Here is a 16434-nt window from a genome sequence, read left to right as displayed (position 1 = left end):
AGGTTGGGAAAGCAACATTCATGTCAGTTTCAAATTCCACTGTTTCTGGCTTGTCCTGGATGGCTCAGCAGCGACCCCTTCTCCACACGCTGCTAGAGTGGGACTTCCCCCTGGGTTTTCAGTGTGGCTCAGAGGTCGGCTGGCACTGAGCGGTGGAGAAGCCGTTCTCCACATCTCAGTGCCCTTGAGAAAGCTGGACGAGTTGGGAGAAAGCGTGGTGTGTGCTGCTGGGGGGCTTTGTAAATGACAGGGGTTCCGCACGTGACCTTGGGCTGTGGCATCTCACAGCAAGCGGGGCCATAAGGCACAGCCCTTTCCTTTTAGAAGCAAGGAAGCTGAGACCCAGGCAAGGGAAAGGCTTGCCCCGAGGGTCACTCTTAAGGGGACACTTCTGTCTTGAATTCATGTGGAGTTTCCTCCTTTCTTAGATGTTTCTCTCGAGCAAAGGCTTCCTCCCTCCGGTTAGTTAGCTTTAGTCCAGGGTTCGAGCTTCTGACCTTATGTAGCTGCCAGATTATTATGAGGATTTTTGTTTATTAAAAGCATCATCGAACTATCTGAAAAGAAAAATCAAAGCGTAATATGATAAAAGTTGCAGACAAAGGAGAGTAAGCAGATGGATTAAAAGCGTACGAACCCCCCAAGATGCTGGATACAGAGTGACACCCCTCATTGTTCATCTTTTTTTTTTTTTTTTTTTTGCGGTACGCAGGCCTCCCACTGCTGCGGCCTCTCCCGTTGTGGAGCACAGGCTCCGGATGCGCAGGCTCGCAGCCATGGTTCACAGGCCCAGCCGCTCCGCGGCATGTGGGATCTTCCTGGACCGGGGCACGAACCCGTGTCCCCTGCATCGGCAGGCGGACTCTCAACCGCTGCGCCACCAGGGAAGCCCTGTTCATCTTTTTCATGAACGTAGTTCAGGGGTTGAACTATAGTTTCACAGGCTGATGGGAAACACTGACATTCTCTCTTAACTGTGTGTCGGGCCTTAACTTCTAGGTCACGCTTACGGTGTCTGCCGCATGCCACACGTGTGAGACGGAGCCGTCTTCCTGTTTGGGGGACAACATAACTAAGCCTGGCCATTCACCAGTGTCTTCTCATCCTTAGAGATTGCTCCTGGATAACTAAAAATAACACTTTCTTTTCTTAGACAAGTATTCATTTTGTAAATTACATACCTTGGTAGGCAACCTTTTTAAAATCTAATTTTTCAACTTTCCTTCCTTTGTAATGATTGGAAATTCTGATTCCAGTTAAGTTAGTAATTATGTGGTTGCGATTTTATAATTGTTAATGACTACAGCTGTAGGTGTATTCAGGGTTCTGGAACAATTAAAAACTGACATTTTTATTGAAAAAGAGAGTGTACTAAAAATCCTATTTCCTGGCCAGGAATATCTTGGGGCATAGGACATTTCATCACAGAAATGCCAGGAGCCTTGAAAGGAGGCTGGAAAGTCCTACTCTGGGTTTACTGGGCAGTGGGCATCCCTCGAGGACTAAGGTGACAGTTTGCTGTCAGTTCTCTGAGTTCACTGGTTCTGAGAGCTCCTTGTGCACCTGCGTGCAGGGCGGGAGGCCTCTCTGCACTGTCGCTTGTTCTGCGTGGTACTGACTTTGGCCCTGGAGGCACAGCGCATGTGCGTGTGCGTGTGCTGTGTGTGCTGTGCGTGTGCATGTGCTCTGCGTGTGCTCTGCGTGTGGTCAGTGTTAGGCCAAGTGTGACGTCAGGGAGCCGTGTCAGATATTTCTGCCACGTGTGACAGCACGCGTGGTCCCCTTATCCCAGCGCCCCTTCCAGACGTGGAGGCCGGGCGGCCATGCGGTCCTGCAGCGCCACAAGCTCTGAGCTGCAGGCCTGCTGAGAGCGGGTTGGGCTGACCTTTCTGGGCTTTGTTGTCACTGATGCGGCCCTTTGACTGTCCCTCCTGCCCCCTCCTTTCTTTTCCTTGTTTTGTTCCCAGGGAAGACTTAGGGTTCAGATTCATATCCGAGCAGGTCAGCCACCACCCCCCCATCAGTGCATTTTACTCGGAGGGCCTCCATCAGGACTTCCTGTTTCACGGCTCCATCTACCCGAAGCTCAAGTTCTGGGGGAAGAGCGTGGAGGCGGAGCCGCGTGGCACCATCACGCTGGAGCTTCTCAAGTGAGTGGGCGGCCGTGCATCCAAAGGGAAATCCGTTTCCATTTAGGACGAAGGCGTCCTTCTGGTGGAGGGATCCTGCATGTTCTGCAGGCAGGGAGCCTTTCCAGCGGCAGGGACTTGCTCTAGGGAGGCTGGAGACCTCGTCGGCTGGCTGTTCCTGGGGGTCCTCCTCACATTTGACCGTGTTGGGTCCCGTCTTCTCTCCCCTGATCTCTGCGGTTCGGTCCCTGTTCGTGGTCATCACCTCCTGCTGCATGACAGCCCCAGCTCAGCAGTGTGAAACGGCACTGTCCTCCCCCGGTGTCTGGGGGCTGGAGGGCAGGGGCATCGTGGGTGGCTCTGCCGGGGTTCTGTGCGGGCGCAGCGGGAGGCCTCCTGAAGACAGGTGGGAGGAGCCTCTGCTCCTGCGTTCACTGTGCCGGCAGCTGGCAGGGGCCCTCGCTTCCTTGCCACCCTCTGCTCTGTACGGCTGTGCAGACGAGGCACTGGCATCCCCCAGAGCTGGGGCCCGGGGTGGTGGGCAGACCACCACCGGGACAGAACCTGCAGTGTCTTCTGTGACCTGACCTCAGAAGTGAACACAGCCCTATGTGCACGTGCTGCTGGCCACGCAGACCAGCCGTGGTTGAGTGTGCAGGGTGGGAGGCTGGGCTTGACCACCAGGAGGTGAGAAGGAAGGGGCCGTCTTCGAGGACGCCCGAGCACTGTTAAATCTAAATCTAAACGCGCCCAATCCGGTGGTGATCAAAGACCCTCAAAGCAGAAACTGAGTCTCTAGCAACCGCCTGGCGCTGCAAACCCATCGCGGGCGGTCCAGGAAGAGGGGCGCAGCCGGCTCCCTGGGATGTGAGCCTCGCTAACCGTAGCCCCCATGGGAAGCTTCTGATGTCATTGCACTTCCTGTGGCCCCGCCGGGCTGGAGGAGCGTGGTCTTGCCAGTACCCACCCCCCAACCCCTGCACCTCGGGGCAGATGAGGTCACCCAGGCACGGTGAGGGCGGCCCCTTCCTGGGGAGGGTGCCTGTCCTGTCTGTCCCGAGCTCTTGGCTTTCTCGGGTGAGGCATGGGGAAGTGAAAGGTCACAAACCTTGTCAATTAACACCTTCGGGTTCCTGGGAAATTCAAGGAATTCCAAATATTCATCACGAAATGCTTGTGCTTTGAGCTGGTTTTTGCCCTGAATTGTGGCTCTTTGAGGCAGCCTCCCTTGAGACACATGTCTGGCCACATCTGCTCAGCACCCGTTTGTGGGGTCCACACGCAGGTCCCCAAATGGCCAGGGCCACGCGCTGGGGACCTCGCGGTTCCTGCAGGCTGGGGTGGAGGGGCTGTGCTGTTGAGGGCTTCACAGGAAACCTCTTGCCTTTGTCTCAGCCTTTTCTTGCTTATTAACTTGTCCTGACATTTAAGTAGAAAGCTTTTTTGCTGCTACAAAGGAGAGAAGAAGGACATTTCAAACGAATGCTAAAGAAGTCGCCCCTGCTCAGGGAGTTCAAAGCGGTGTTCTGTCCCTCTGCAGGTTTTAAGTCAATTACGGTTTGATTCTGTCTGGTACTTTGCTTTTGAGGTCGCACAGCGTCTTTGCTTCGCTGGCCTCTGACTTGCTGTTCTCTGGCGTCTTTCAGACATAATGAAGCCTACACGTGGACCAACCCTACCTGCTGTGTCCACAACGTGATTATCGGGAAACTCTGGATAGAGCAGTACGGGACGGTGGAGATTGTAAACCACAGGTAATGGCCCCCGACAGTCGTGCAGCGGTCAAAGCCAGGGTGGCGGTGCAGCACCCAGAGCACCAGCTGGCACCCAGCCCGTGGTCGCACGCTGCTGTCGGCTTCTCCGGGCCCCTCCCTGGTCCCCCATGCCCCTCGGCCTCCAGACGGGCCTCACTGGCTGGGAGGCCCCCACGTGGTGGTGGTTGGATCTGATTCCGGTTGGCACTGAACGAAGTCATCATTACTGCTCTGTGTTGATACTTCTTTGTTTTTAGTCACAATAGTGAATTTATTTTGAAATTTTAAACTGCACTGAAGAACGGTGTGATTCCCTGATGAAAGTAGAGCGACCGTTCTCAAGTCTTGTCCACTGTCCAGTCTGTCAGACCTTATATCTTGTCCACTGTCCAGTCTGTCAGACTTGTTCCTAGGGGTTCCTGGCTGGTTGGCTTTGGTGTCTCTATTAAGATGTAATTTACATGTCATAAAATCCACCAGGAAAAGTGGACGCTTACATGGTTTTTAGTAAATCTACTGAGTTGTGCAACCATCGGCACAAGGAAGTGCTCGAAGCTCTCCATCCCCCGGAAGGATCCCTGTGCTGTCCACTGGTCCGATGCTGCCCTGCCCTGGGCAGCCTCCGTCTGCCCACTCTCTCCCACCCTCCCTCCCTCTTTTCTCTCTCTCTCTTTCCTGGATGTTTCATGTCTACAACAGAAGCCTGTGTTTGTTTTCCCTGCAGAACTGGAGATAAGTGTGTGCTTCACTTTAAACCGTGTGGATTGTTTGGAAAAGAACTTCACAAAGTGGAAGGGTACATTCAAGACAAAAAGTAGGTCCGCGTGTGGGTTGGGCCACAGGGTGCCTGGACGGCGTGTGTGTCTCTGCAAAAGACATAGTTGTGCCGGTGACATCTGCCGGGGAGGACGAGTTATGACTCTTTCTTGTTTAGAAAAAGCATTTCATTACTGAGCACAGAAGGAGATAATGATGAATTTTAAGTGCACCGTTCAGGGTGGTGACTGATGGAGCCCAGCTTCCCCTTCTTTGAGCGTAAAAGATCTGGGTCTGTTTTCTTTTGATAAAATGGATGTGAGAAAGTTCAGCATTTTCACTGAGAGAGAAAACTGCAGTTGTGCAAACAGGACTGAGATTTTAGAATTTGACCGTGTGTTTCCTTCCCTCTCCTGGCGTCCGTGATGGTTGTCAGGCAAAACCCAAACCCGAGCTCGTGAGCATCGTTCTCATGTGACTCGTTCATTCCAATTTGGAAATTTGGGACTTTTAAAGTTTTTGTGAGCAGAGAAATGGCCACTAGTAATTTTAACAAATTGTGGGGGGGGTCCCCCACATTATGTGTTGGGTCTCAATTTCTCTCTCTCTCTTTTTTTTTCAATAAGTAACTTGGGCTGTATAACAGCCATAAGATTCCTTCCAGCTCCTGAAATATACACATTTTCGAGTAGAAAGAAGTTTCCAGCGTAAAGCAGTGGGTGCTTTTGTTCCATCCCACTCTGCTGGGTACCAGAAATCACCTGTTCTAATTCCTTAAAATACCTTTAGACGTAAGACTCTGACCACTTCGCCCCTTGAAGTAAGTTAGGACCTGGTGTGTGGACTTCACGGGGCAGCATTCCTGTTAGTGGGACTAGCACTGACCCGCCCTGTGGTCAGCGCATCCACAGAAGCAGGCTGCGGGAGCAGACGCCCACCGGCACTCAGTGAGCCATGCCAGTCCTGTTCTGAGTTTCTGGTTTTCCGCCCTACATTGGATGCTCTTTCCTAATGCTACGTCTCTTGTGTGTCTGCCAGGCTGTCTGCCGAGTGAGGTCTGGCCACGTGTCCCTGCCTGCTGGCCCTCCCAGCACATCCCGCGGCGGGCGGGGCAGCCTTTCCAGGGAGCGCGTGGCCAACTGTATGCTCTCCCCCGAGGGAGACGTGAGAAAGAAAAACAAGGGCCCAACACGGTTGGCACTGTTCCTTTGGAATCAGGCAGAGAGCTCTGGTGGCTGATCTGGAAAGATCTGTCGAGGTTATTACGAAATGAAAAATGTGGGCAGACAGTGACGGGGTATCTGACTTGAGGTTACAAAGATAAAGCAGAGACCACATCAGCTGAACATGGGGAGGGTTGTTCATGTGATTTATAGAAAAAGGGCTGCAGGACACACGGTACATAAAAATGTAATGTATTTCAAAAATAACAGTCGGGCGCGTAGGGTGTTAAATGTAATAACGTCGTCCGCTTGTTCTCACATCATCTCGTCTCCTGCGGCCCGTCTTTCGCCCTTCAGGTTTTTGTACCTTCATTTTCTCTTTCCTGCTTTTGTGAAGGAATGTGAATAGTTAGTCTCAAAAGCCACGAGTAAGAGATGCTAAAATGAAACTTTTCATCTTTGCATTTACACCCAGCAACATCCCTAAAATTTATAAGAAGACATGCCAGAACGAGAATTTGTTCCATGGTCACAGTTAAGGTGCTGCACGTTTAGATGAACGGTTTATAATTGTTAACTGGTAACTTGGTTTTAAAAAATTCCGTTTGACTACAGCAAAAAGAAGCTCTTTATGATCTATGGCAAATGGACGGAGTGTTTGTGGGGCCTGGACCCTGCTGCGTACGAGTCCTTCAAGAAGCAGGAGAGGAGAACCGATCCCCTGCGGAAGACAAAGCTGGTGAGCGGCTCCGTGCGGCGTCCCCCGCGGGGGTGGGGGGGTGGGGGGTGGGTGGAGCCTGGCCGGGCCTGCTGCTTGCGGGGGACACAGCGCCTTTGTGGCCCCGGCTGCAGAGGGTGAATCACAGAACCTGTCTCTCAAGCAAAGCTGCTTGTCTTCTGATTCTGGACGGGGGCGGAGTCCACCTGTGTCCCAGTTGCGCCTCTACTCGCCCGAGCCTGGCGGAAGCAGAGGACACCTCCATTTTCCTCTGGATACTTCTCTCTTTTTGTGGCCACGCTGCGAGGCACGTGGGATCTAGTTCCCCGACCAGGGATTGAACCCGGGCCCCTGCAGTGGGAGCACAGGGTCTTAGACCACTGGACCGCCAGGGAAGTCCCTCTTCTGGATACTTCTTCGTAAACCTCCTGTTTCCCTGCACCTTGTGAGCTTAGACCCATTAAACGAGCAAGTGGATGTCACTTCTGCGTTTCTAGTTCTGAGTACCAGGTAACATACCCAACAGTTGGAAAGTTTTCACAAGGATACTTTCCCCTTGGAACTTCGGAATACTGATTTTCTTTTTTTATAATTTATTTATTTATTTATTTATTTTTGCTGTGTTGGGTCTTCGTTTCTGTGCGAGGGCTTTCTCTAGTTGCGGCAAGCGGGGGCCACTCTTCATTGCGGTGTGCGGGCCTCTCACTATCATGGCCTCTCTTGTTGTGGAGCACAGGCTCCAGACGCACAGGCTCAGTAGTTGTGGCGCACGGGCCTAGTTGCTCCGCGGCATGTGGGATCTTCCCAGACCAGGGCTCGAACCCGTGTCCCCTGCACTGGCAGGCAGATTCTCAACCACTGCGCCACCAGGGAAGCCCTGGAATACTGATTTTCTTAAGACTAGTTCTTCTTGAGCTTAAAACTAGAAGTGATAGTTCAAAAGAGGTGTCACATTTTTCTAGATGATAAATTAGACTGTACCAAACCTGAGGTGTTCATAACAAAATGTTCAGCTGCCACTGGGATCGATAGTGCTTTTTGTTTGTTTGCTTGGCCATGCCACGTGGCATGTGGCATGTGGGATCTTAGTTCCCTGACCAGGGATTGAACCTGTGCCCCTGCAGTGGAAGCGCAGAGTCTTAACCGCTAGACTGCCAGGGAAGTCTCCTGTTAGTGTTTTTTATATTGTGATATTTCATGGGTGCTATTAGACATCGTTTCTAATAATGCTCTTTTAAACTAAAAAAAAAAAAGTAAAGTTCCATTTAAAGACCATACAGTGGAACGTTCACTCCACTTAGTGGTGTGTTTTAACGCGTCAGCTTGGCTCTGTCGCCCCTTAGGGAGCCTCGCAAGGAGGGAGCGTTTTGTGGGTACTTGTCACTGAGCTGTGTCTTTATTTAGCCTCGGGCACCAAAGCACATAGCCTGCGGGTGGCGAGGCCTCCAAGGCTGTGCTTCTCGCGGTTTAAGTGTCTCGCTTCACAGCTGCCTGAATAACCACCCTGTTCTTCCCTTTCGTCCCGTTGATTTTGAGAAAGAAGTAGCAGTTGCACCTTTTTATTGAGACGTGATCCCCAGTCTAGAAACGCTAAAACACTCTGAAATCACCAAGTGCGAACCCCGTCTCAACTGAGCAGAAGCGCAGCTCGTGGGGGAATAACCCTCTGGGAGAGGCATCCTCAGCTTCCTTAGGAGGTGCTGCCCCGTCCAGTCACACCCAGAAGGCTGTGCGGGCACCCCCCACAAGGAGGGCGGTGCCTGGCTGCTGTCTCGGGGGCTCTGGGCGGGGCTGGAGGGGCTCTGGGAGCACCGAGATGCTGTGTCTTTCAGGACGACTGCCCCGAGAAGGCCGACGGTGATGTGGTGGACGCCGTGCCGGAGGCTCAGGAGACGGTGCAGGTCATTCCGGGCAGCAAGCTACTCTGGAGGGTCAACACCCGGCCCCCCAACTCTGCCCAGGTCCGCGCCCCCCGCCCCAGCCAGGCCCCCCAGCCGTCCACCGTCACCCGAGGGACTCCCTGCCCTCCAAGCCCTGACCCCGACACATCAACACTCTGTGCACACATCACAGTACCCGGGTTACACTGCGAGCCCTCAGAGCCTATACCGGCTGCGTCTTACCAAAAGGGTTTCCAAACCCATTTCGAGAGATTATTTTTCTGACTCGTCAGTTTAGGTGCTTAAATGCATTTTGATGTTTGTTTTTGAAAATTGCGCTTATGATTTGCATTACATATAATAAATTTATTAAATGTAATGCAAAATTATAAGTACAATTATAATTAAATATAATTTAATTATAATAAATATAATAAATTTATTATATTTACAGTAATGTATACTATGTAAAAATAATTATAACTATAACACATGTAATAAATTATATTTTATTTTAATATATTATTAGTTATATGTTAGTTATATATAAAATACATACACAACATGCTCTAAGATTTTTTATTGTATTGTCACATCCTATAAGCAAAGCACAGCAGGTGCAAAGTAAAGGAAACAACAGAACATTCGTCAGTCAGTGCGTTACCTCCGCACAGCCACTGTTACAATTTTAGTGGAGTACAAGCTAGTCAGTATGTTACCTCAGCACAGCCACTGTTACAGTTTTAGTGGAGGGCAAGCTAGTCAGTACGTTACCTCAGCACAGCCACTGTTACAATTTTAGTGGAGTACAAGCTAGTATAAAGTAATAGCAAAAAAAGCTCATGTTTAAAAATAACACTCATCCCTTTGGTTCAGTGAGCATCTACTGAGTCGGTGCGGGTGGGCCCAGGTCACCGGGAGCAGAGCCCAAGGACAGGGCAGGAGAGGACCCCGCCCACACAGCAGAGCCACCGGCCTGATGGGCTGGGGGCGGGCCTCCTGGGCCCTGGCGACCTGGAGCAGGACCTGGGGGAGGCGGGGGTGGGGGGACGTGGCCATCCAGCTGCTTTCCGGCAGGGGAGCGGCTGGGCCCGAGCCCCACTGCTCCTGTGAGTGATGTGGGGTTGTTTGGGCAGCGAGGGGACCAGGTGGGCCCCTCTGGCCACTTGTGGAGATAGACTTCAGGGGCCAGAGCGGGAGGGAGGCCAGGTGGGAGGCGGGTCCCCAGGTCCGGGCTGTCGGGAGGCAGAGGCTGGGGAGCCGTGGGCGCAGCAGCCCCCCCCGGAGGAGCTGAGCCGGAGACTCCCGTCCAGCCCCCAGGATGTGAGAAAGCAGATGTGCGGGTGGGACGTCAGGGTGAGGGCCTGGGTGCCCCGCGTGGGGGCGGAGGGGAGGGGCCCCAGGCGAGTGCGTGTCAGGGCAGGGAAGGAGCCCCGGCCCCGGTGACCTTGACAGCAGTGTCTCCAGGGAGCCGGTGACACTTGGCTGCTCTGAAGGGGTTTAGAGTGTCGGTGGCCTCCGACTGCGAAGAGTGCACAGAAAAGAGTGCCATTTATAGTAATGATTCTGTGCCTGCTCCTCCAGATGTATAATTTCACGAGCTTCACGGTTAGCCTCAATGAACTGGAGACGGGCATGGAGAAGATCCTGGCCCCCACCGACTGCCGGCTGCGCCCTGACATCCGAGGCATGGAGAACGGCAACATGGGTGCGTGGCCCTGGCTGAGTGGGCGGGCGCTGGAAGGGAACGCGTCATACTTCACGTCTTGTAGATCGTGCTTCTCAAACCGTCTGTGGGGAAAGAGTTAAAAAATTTCTAGTTTGCTGCAGCCCAGTTCTTCTCTAAAGAAAATAAGATTGAATTACTAGGAAAATTAAATGAAAAAGAATCCGTGCAAAATGCAAGTACCCTGTTTTCTTATTAGGTTCAACAGACAGTAAGATTACATTTCAGAAGCTGCACACATTGTTATTTAAAAGTCGCTTGGCTGGAGGGCCCCCCGCCACATGCCCGCCCAGGCCCGAGGCCCCTCTGCCTGCTAGGCTGGGCCGCACTGGGGTCTGCTCTGGCGTCCGGACCTGGCCGTGCGCCTGTGCACTCGTGCTGGGTTTGGTTTCCCGCTGACGGCCTTTACTGTCTGTGGTTTGCTAACCCACGTGTGACTTTTCATCTGGGGTCGGGTGTGAGGGGTGCTCCGGCATCTGCTCTCTCAGCCCTCAGCTCTGCCTGTCACCCTGAGCCCTGACCCAGTCCCCTGTGCTTGCACCCAGATCTGGCGAGCCAGGAGAAGGAACGGCTGGAGGAGAAGCAGCGGGAGGCCCGGAGGGAGCGGGCCAGGGAGGAGGCCGAGTGGCAGACGAGGTGAGACGCCTGGTGGCCTCGAGAGCGAGGAAGCGGGGAGGGGGCCGCACACCCACCAGGGCTCAGCAGAAGCTCCCCTGTGTCCCATAAGATGGTGGCCGGCAGCTCTGGGCTGCGTGTAAACTGATGTGTGATGTGATGGTGCCTGATGAGAGGGGCCGTGATCCCAGGGGGAAGAAAAGACCAACGGCCGTGTCTTGTCTACTGGCCTCCTGACCGCCTGCTCTGTGTCGCAGGTGGTTTCACCGAGGCAGTAACCCGTACACTGGGACCCCCGACTGGCTGTACGTGGGGGGCTACTTTGAGAGGGATTTCTCAGGCTGCCCAGACATCTACTGAGAGACCGGACCGGCCCCCGGCCCCGGAGACCCGAGAGGCTAGACTCCACCAAGTGGCTGCTCTGAGCTCCGGTCACAGCAGAAGCCGGCTTTCTAACGGCTGTGCGTGGAGGTGGCTCCGTCCTGGTTGAGGATTCAATTCTAACCAACTTTGGATTGCCAAACGTTTTCCTACTGTTGCAGTCTCTTCATAAAGCTTCACTTGGGATCATCATGTTTCCATTAAGGTTTGAAAAGGAAAATTCTTTACAGTTCCCTTTTATGTGACTGAACCAGAGCTGGGGCTGGTGTAGCTTACAGCACCCTCTTAATTACAAAAGTTGTAAATAAAGGAAGTACCAGGACGGGGTCCACATTCCTCCTTATAACGCGGTGGCAGAGTGTTTCTGAAAGTATTTTAAATTTGAACCAGTAACAGGAAAAGATGGATCTGGGAAAAAGTCCCACCAAGAGCTTTATAACGGCCAGGAATTGCTTTCTAGATACAGTAACGCAAAAGTGAAGATTTTCAAAGCATCTGATTGAATGAAATGAAAAGTTGTCAGAGTCTGTATTTTTGACCAGTCTTCAATAATGTAAAGATTACTTTTGATATTTAAGTTCAAACTACTTGAATAATATTTTGCTGAAGAGCACGATAGGCATTAACGTCACGTGTACACTGTCCAAAATGAAGCATTACCATGACAACCGAGGGTGGCCAGAAACCTTGACAAAAAGTCCCCAGACAGCTCCCAACCCCGACAGGTTTGGGAGCCCGCCTCTGGCCCCCAGGGCTCCCCTGTCACTGCAGGCCACACCCATGTCACAGAGTGAGTCTCTCACGACAATTGGCCTGTCCCTGCAGCACCTGTGCTCCTGTCCTGCATGTGTGAAATACGAGGGACCCGCCTCTGGGGGCACCGAGGCAGGGGGGTCCTAGCAGTCTGCTTCCAGTGGTGTCATTACCGTGTGTGTCCATCTCTGCACACATCTGCACCAGTGACTGTTTACTTTCTGTAGAGAAGCCAACGCCACCGGTCGTCGCAGAGCTCTTTGAATTGAAGACAATCTGCGGTGTGCACAGACGCACACCTGCATGCGCACGCGCACACGCACGCACCTGTATGCAGTGGTGGGTTCTCAGTGAGAGGGTGTCGGCATTTTGTGTCCCAGCTTCAAAATCACGTTTGTAATTAAAACACTTTTAAAAGCAAATCGTTGCTCTGAAGGCTTGGTTCTGTAGCTTTGGAAACCCGAGGCGCGGTATCGGGGTCGAATCCCAGCGCACTTGCTCAATGGGACCCGAGCTGGGCCGCCGGCGACACACGGAAGCCCCCGAGGATGTGATCTTGACGTTATGCAGAGAGGAGATTGTGACACACCCGGTCGTTAGGATGTGGGGGGTCCTGTGCCTCTGGTCGGGAGGCGGCGGCGGTGGCCTCCTTGCCCAGGGAGCGTGGGGGGGACCCAGGACGCATTTAGAACAACAGTGTTTAGGGCAGTTTGACAACCTCCGTGGACTATCCCATTCGTCACCACCTCCAATAATTTACCATAAGGTTTGCATCTCTAGGTCCTCCCTGAGGTCAGATTCCACGTGGCCCCAGTAGCTGCTTCCTTCGCACCCGATTCAAGAGTCAAAGGACAAAGGGCAGGACGGCCGATGACCTCAAAGCATGGCCGTCGTGATCCTTTAAGCACTGTGTCCACAGATGCTAACACCGACCAAAGCTGCCCCCTTACCTTGGCTGCCGTGACACACTGGGATGCTGGGTGTTTCTCTCTAATAAAGAGTTTTTCAGTGGAATTTGCTTTTTAAAGGATGACCTCCCACGACCGATGTGTGTGGCCCGTGTGGAAAGTGGTGGCCTTGTCGTTGGCCCCCAGTTTGTGACTGTGGCTTTGAGATAGGGCCCGGGTGCTTTTTAGAGCCGTCTCGTAACTCAGGATGTTCTTGTGGGATGAAAAGTAGAGCACACTTTACCCGAAGAACTTCACATTTTGATTTTGCTCCCCCTTGAAGGTAGGATCCAGTCACATGTCCATCGATTCAGTGCACGTTTACTGAGAGCCACTGGAGAGTTAGCCGCACAGACGTCTCAGAGCATGTTTCATGGAAGAGAGAAACGTTACGTGCACGCCAGTGCTGGCTAGATTTAACAGGCCACCTGCTGTTGGCGACCAATGGTCGTGCCTGGGTCGCTGTGCCACACAGGTCCGTCCCAGGAGTGGTACTGCTCTCCCTGGCGGGGTCAAGGGTCAGGGCATCCCCAGCACTGGCTGGCCGGCTGCGGGCCCCGGTCGTGAGAAGGCATCGGAGAAGCGGGCCCCGGCCCTCACGGGCATCACCGCGTTCGGCCACTCCGGGCTGCCACGAAAGCCAGGACCCTCCGGGATATAGCATGGTGGCTCTGGAAGGGGTGAAACGAGGGTGCCAGGCGGACCTCTCAGCCTCCACAGGGAAACGGAAGCCGGCAGTGGCCCCAGGCAGGGCCCCTGAGGAGCAGCCCCGATGGTTTTCTTGGCCACAGTCTCCGTTTCATAGTCTGTCTCCAAGGACGATGCTTGGGCTCGTGGAAGGATCTTCCCGAAACACGGGGAGAAGAACCCAGTACAGCGCCGATGGCCTCCGGGCGCCCGGGCCGATGCTGCCGGCCACTTGTGCCAATGAGCGTGGAGCTGTCCAGCTGGAGGCGTTGCCATCTGCTTGCTGGGTCCTCGTCAGGACCTGAGGCCAGGAAATCAGAACAGGACGAGAGAAGGGCCGGGCATCTCCCGCGAGCCAGCCAGCCCTCCGGGTCGCCCCGGCAAGAAGCTTCCTCTCAGGACACCTGCTCCCGGGAAAAGGTGCTGCCCGCGGAGCCGGGGATCTACAGGTCTGGCAAGTCGCACGTATCCACCAAGAACAATGAAATGAAGACATCGTTTAAAATGCTAATAAGCTTCCAAAAATCGGAAGCGAGAATAGCCCTCCTCCTGTCTACCCTTGCGCGCTAGCAGGGGAGGGCACTGCTCCGTGAAGCCTCGCGTCCTGTGTGGAGCTATCGGCCCTGCAGGAGAGTTCAGTCAATAGACAGTTCCTACTGGTCCTGGCTTCATCTTCCAAAGGATCTTCCTATGTCCAAAGTGGGTGCGAAGATTGGGGTCCCCTGACAAAAGGGCCTGTCGCCAGACCTGCAGGACGTCAAGTGGTGTTTCCCTCAGTGCACGTCAGCTTTGGGCCTATCTTGTACGTTCTCAGTGTCGGTTTCTTCGCAAAGCGAAAATGCCATTTTGGTATTTCTTGGTACGAGCTTCCTGGACCGTCAGCCCTCAACTGGATGCACTGCTCCATTCCGTCTTTGTGCACCAGCCACCCTGGGCCAAACGTCTGGTGAAGGGCTACTTGGTCTCTGCAGAGGGTGACAGCGCACAGACAGGGGCCTTCCTCCATTGTCCCACGAACACTGTTCGTCCTATCTGTGCAGCACGAGAACGTCAGGCGAGAAAACACGTAGTGAAACGGATTTATTGTTATAATTTTATAATACGTAATAACTGTCAATATTCTTCTATATAAACAGAATCAACCATTCTCAGATTTTTGGGGAGGCCTGGACGGATCTGTGGAGATAAATGTTAAACCCTGAATAGAGATTCTTTGCAAATGGGTGGTAGTTGACATTTGTTTTGCACTGAACAATTTTTCACTGTCTGCTGCTCTGGCCTCTCTGGTGAGGACTGCAAAGCAGCTGTGGATGTGTCCTTGAGACCAGGCGTCAGACGTTTGGCCTGTGTGTTCTTTAGGGTGGCCCAGTTAACGGATTGTTTCAGAAAACTGCTTGTTACAGCGAAGAGGGGGCTCAGGGGCACATGAGGTGGATGAAGGGGTCTGGGTTCTCTGGGCAGCGAGGAGCTCTGATGGACTCTCTTCCCTCCTGGGGGTTGGAGCCTGTTGCTGGAAGCAACGGAATGCCCAGAACACAGTGTTCGCTTGACTCAGAGGTCCCTGTGCCCGACCTGCTGCCCTAGGTGCCCAGCAGCTGTGCGCTTCCCAGGAGGGTGAGCTGAGAGGAGGTGGTGATCCCAGTAGCCATGGTGGCTCCTGGCAGAGGGACAGACTGTCCACACGACTTTAATGTCCTGGGAATGCCCAGGTGCATAGATGTGGGGCTCCACCATGGCCATGGTGTCTGACTGTGGGGACCACAGAGCATCAGCCCTGCCAGAGCCGGGGCCTGGTGTCCTGGGTGCTTAATCTCCACAATTACCATCCAGTGTGACCCATCGAGGAGGAAGGGGAGGCGCAGGAAGGTGGGCTTGCCTGAGGTTTCAGAGCAGGTAAGTAGAGGACATGGAATTCAAACCTTGACATACAGTGAAACTCACCCTTGTGTGCAGTTGACAGATTCATACCATCTTGTAACCATCAACGCAATCAACATATATAGTTTAATGGCAAGGTTCAAGTGGGAAAGGACTGTCTTTTCAACGAATGGTGTTGGGAAAACTGGATATTTACATGCCAAAGAACAGAATTGATCCTGACCTCACACCATATACAAAAATCAACTCAGAAGGGATCAGAGAGCTAAACAACAAAACTCTCAGAAGAAAATATAGAGCACAGAGTTCACAACTTTGGACTTGGGAATTATTTCTTGGATATAACACCAAAGGCACAGGCAACAAGAAAAAAAAACCCAGACAAGTTGGACTTTATGAAAATTTAAACACATTTTGTGCATCAGACACTAGCATCAGAGTAGAAAGGCAATGGGAGAAAATATTTGCAAATCAAACATCTGATAGCAGATTAATATCTAGAATATATAGAGAACTCCTAAAACTCAGTTACAACAAAAAAAACCTGATTCAAAAATAGGCAAAGGACTTGAATAAACATTTTTCCGAAGGAGATGCACCAATGGCCAATAAGCATGTGAAAACACGCTCAGCATCATTAATCATCAGAGAAATGAAAAAGCTACAACGAGGGCTTCCCTGGCGGCGCAGTGGTTGAGAGTCCGCCTGCCGATGCAGGCGACACGGCTTCGTGTCCCGGTCCGGGAAGATCCCACATGCCGTGGAGCGACTGGGCCCGTGAGCCGTGGCCGCTGAGCCTGCGCGTCCGGAGCCTGTGCTCCGCAACGGGAGAGGCCACAACAGTGAGAGGCCCGCGTACCGCCAAAAAAAAAAAAAAAAAAAAGCTACAACGAGATACCACCTCATACCCATTAGGATGGCTAGTATTAAAAGAAAAACAAAAACAGAAAACCCCCCAAAATCCAGAAAACAAGAAGTTTTGGCAAGGATGTAGAGAAACAGGAACCCTTGTGCACTGTTGGTAGGAATAAAATGATACAGCCACTG

The 16434-nt window shown here is 52.8% G+C and overlaps 1 protein-coding gene across 11 annotated transcripts in view; it reads left to right on the top strand.

Annotated features, from left to right (window-relative positions):
* Window positions 1-16175, top strand: part of OSBPL2 (oxysterol binding protein like 2) — a 46152-nt gene extending 29977 nt beyond the window's left edge. For 4 of the 11 annotated variants that reach the window (XM_060122191.1, XM_060122190.1, XM_060122189.1 and 1 more), the window contains 8 exons: window positions 1968-2150; window positions 3776-3883; window positions 4608-4697; window positions 6418-6541; window positions 8353-8481; window positions 9985-10108; window positions 10672-10762; window positions 10999-12297. In XM_060122191.1, coding sequence (XP_059978174.1) covers window positions 1968-2150; window positions 3776-3883; window positions 4608-4697; window positions 6418-6541; window positions 8353-8481; window positions 9985-10108; window positions 10672-10762; window positions 10999-11101 — 952 coding nt within the window. In that variant the 3' untranslated portion in view covers window positions 11102-12297. Of the gene's footprint in view, window positions 1-1967; window positions 2151-3775; window positions 3884-4607; window positions 4698-6417; window positions 6542-8352; window positions 8482-9984; window positions 10109-10671; window positions 10763-10998; window positions 12298-12655 lie in introns of those variants that run through there. The other 7 variants (XR_009535028.1, XR_009535029.1, XR_009535027.1 and 4 more) reach the window with 7 other exon arrangements.
* The last annotated feature ends 259 nt before the right edge of the window (window positions 16176-16434 follow it).

Source organism: Lagenorhynchus albirostris, chromosome 15 (assembly GCF_949774975.1).
Source record: "Lagenorhynchus albirostris chromosome 15, mLagAlb1.1, whole genome shotgun sequence".
Lineage (NCBI taxonomy): Eukaryota > Metazoa > Chordata > Mammalia > Artiodactyla > Delphinidae > Lagenorhynchus > Lagenorhynchus albirostris.
Note: the sequence above shows the minus strand (reverse complement) of the source record. Positions and strands in the feature narration are given on the sequence as shown.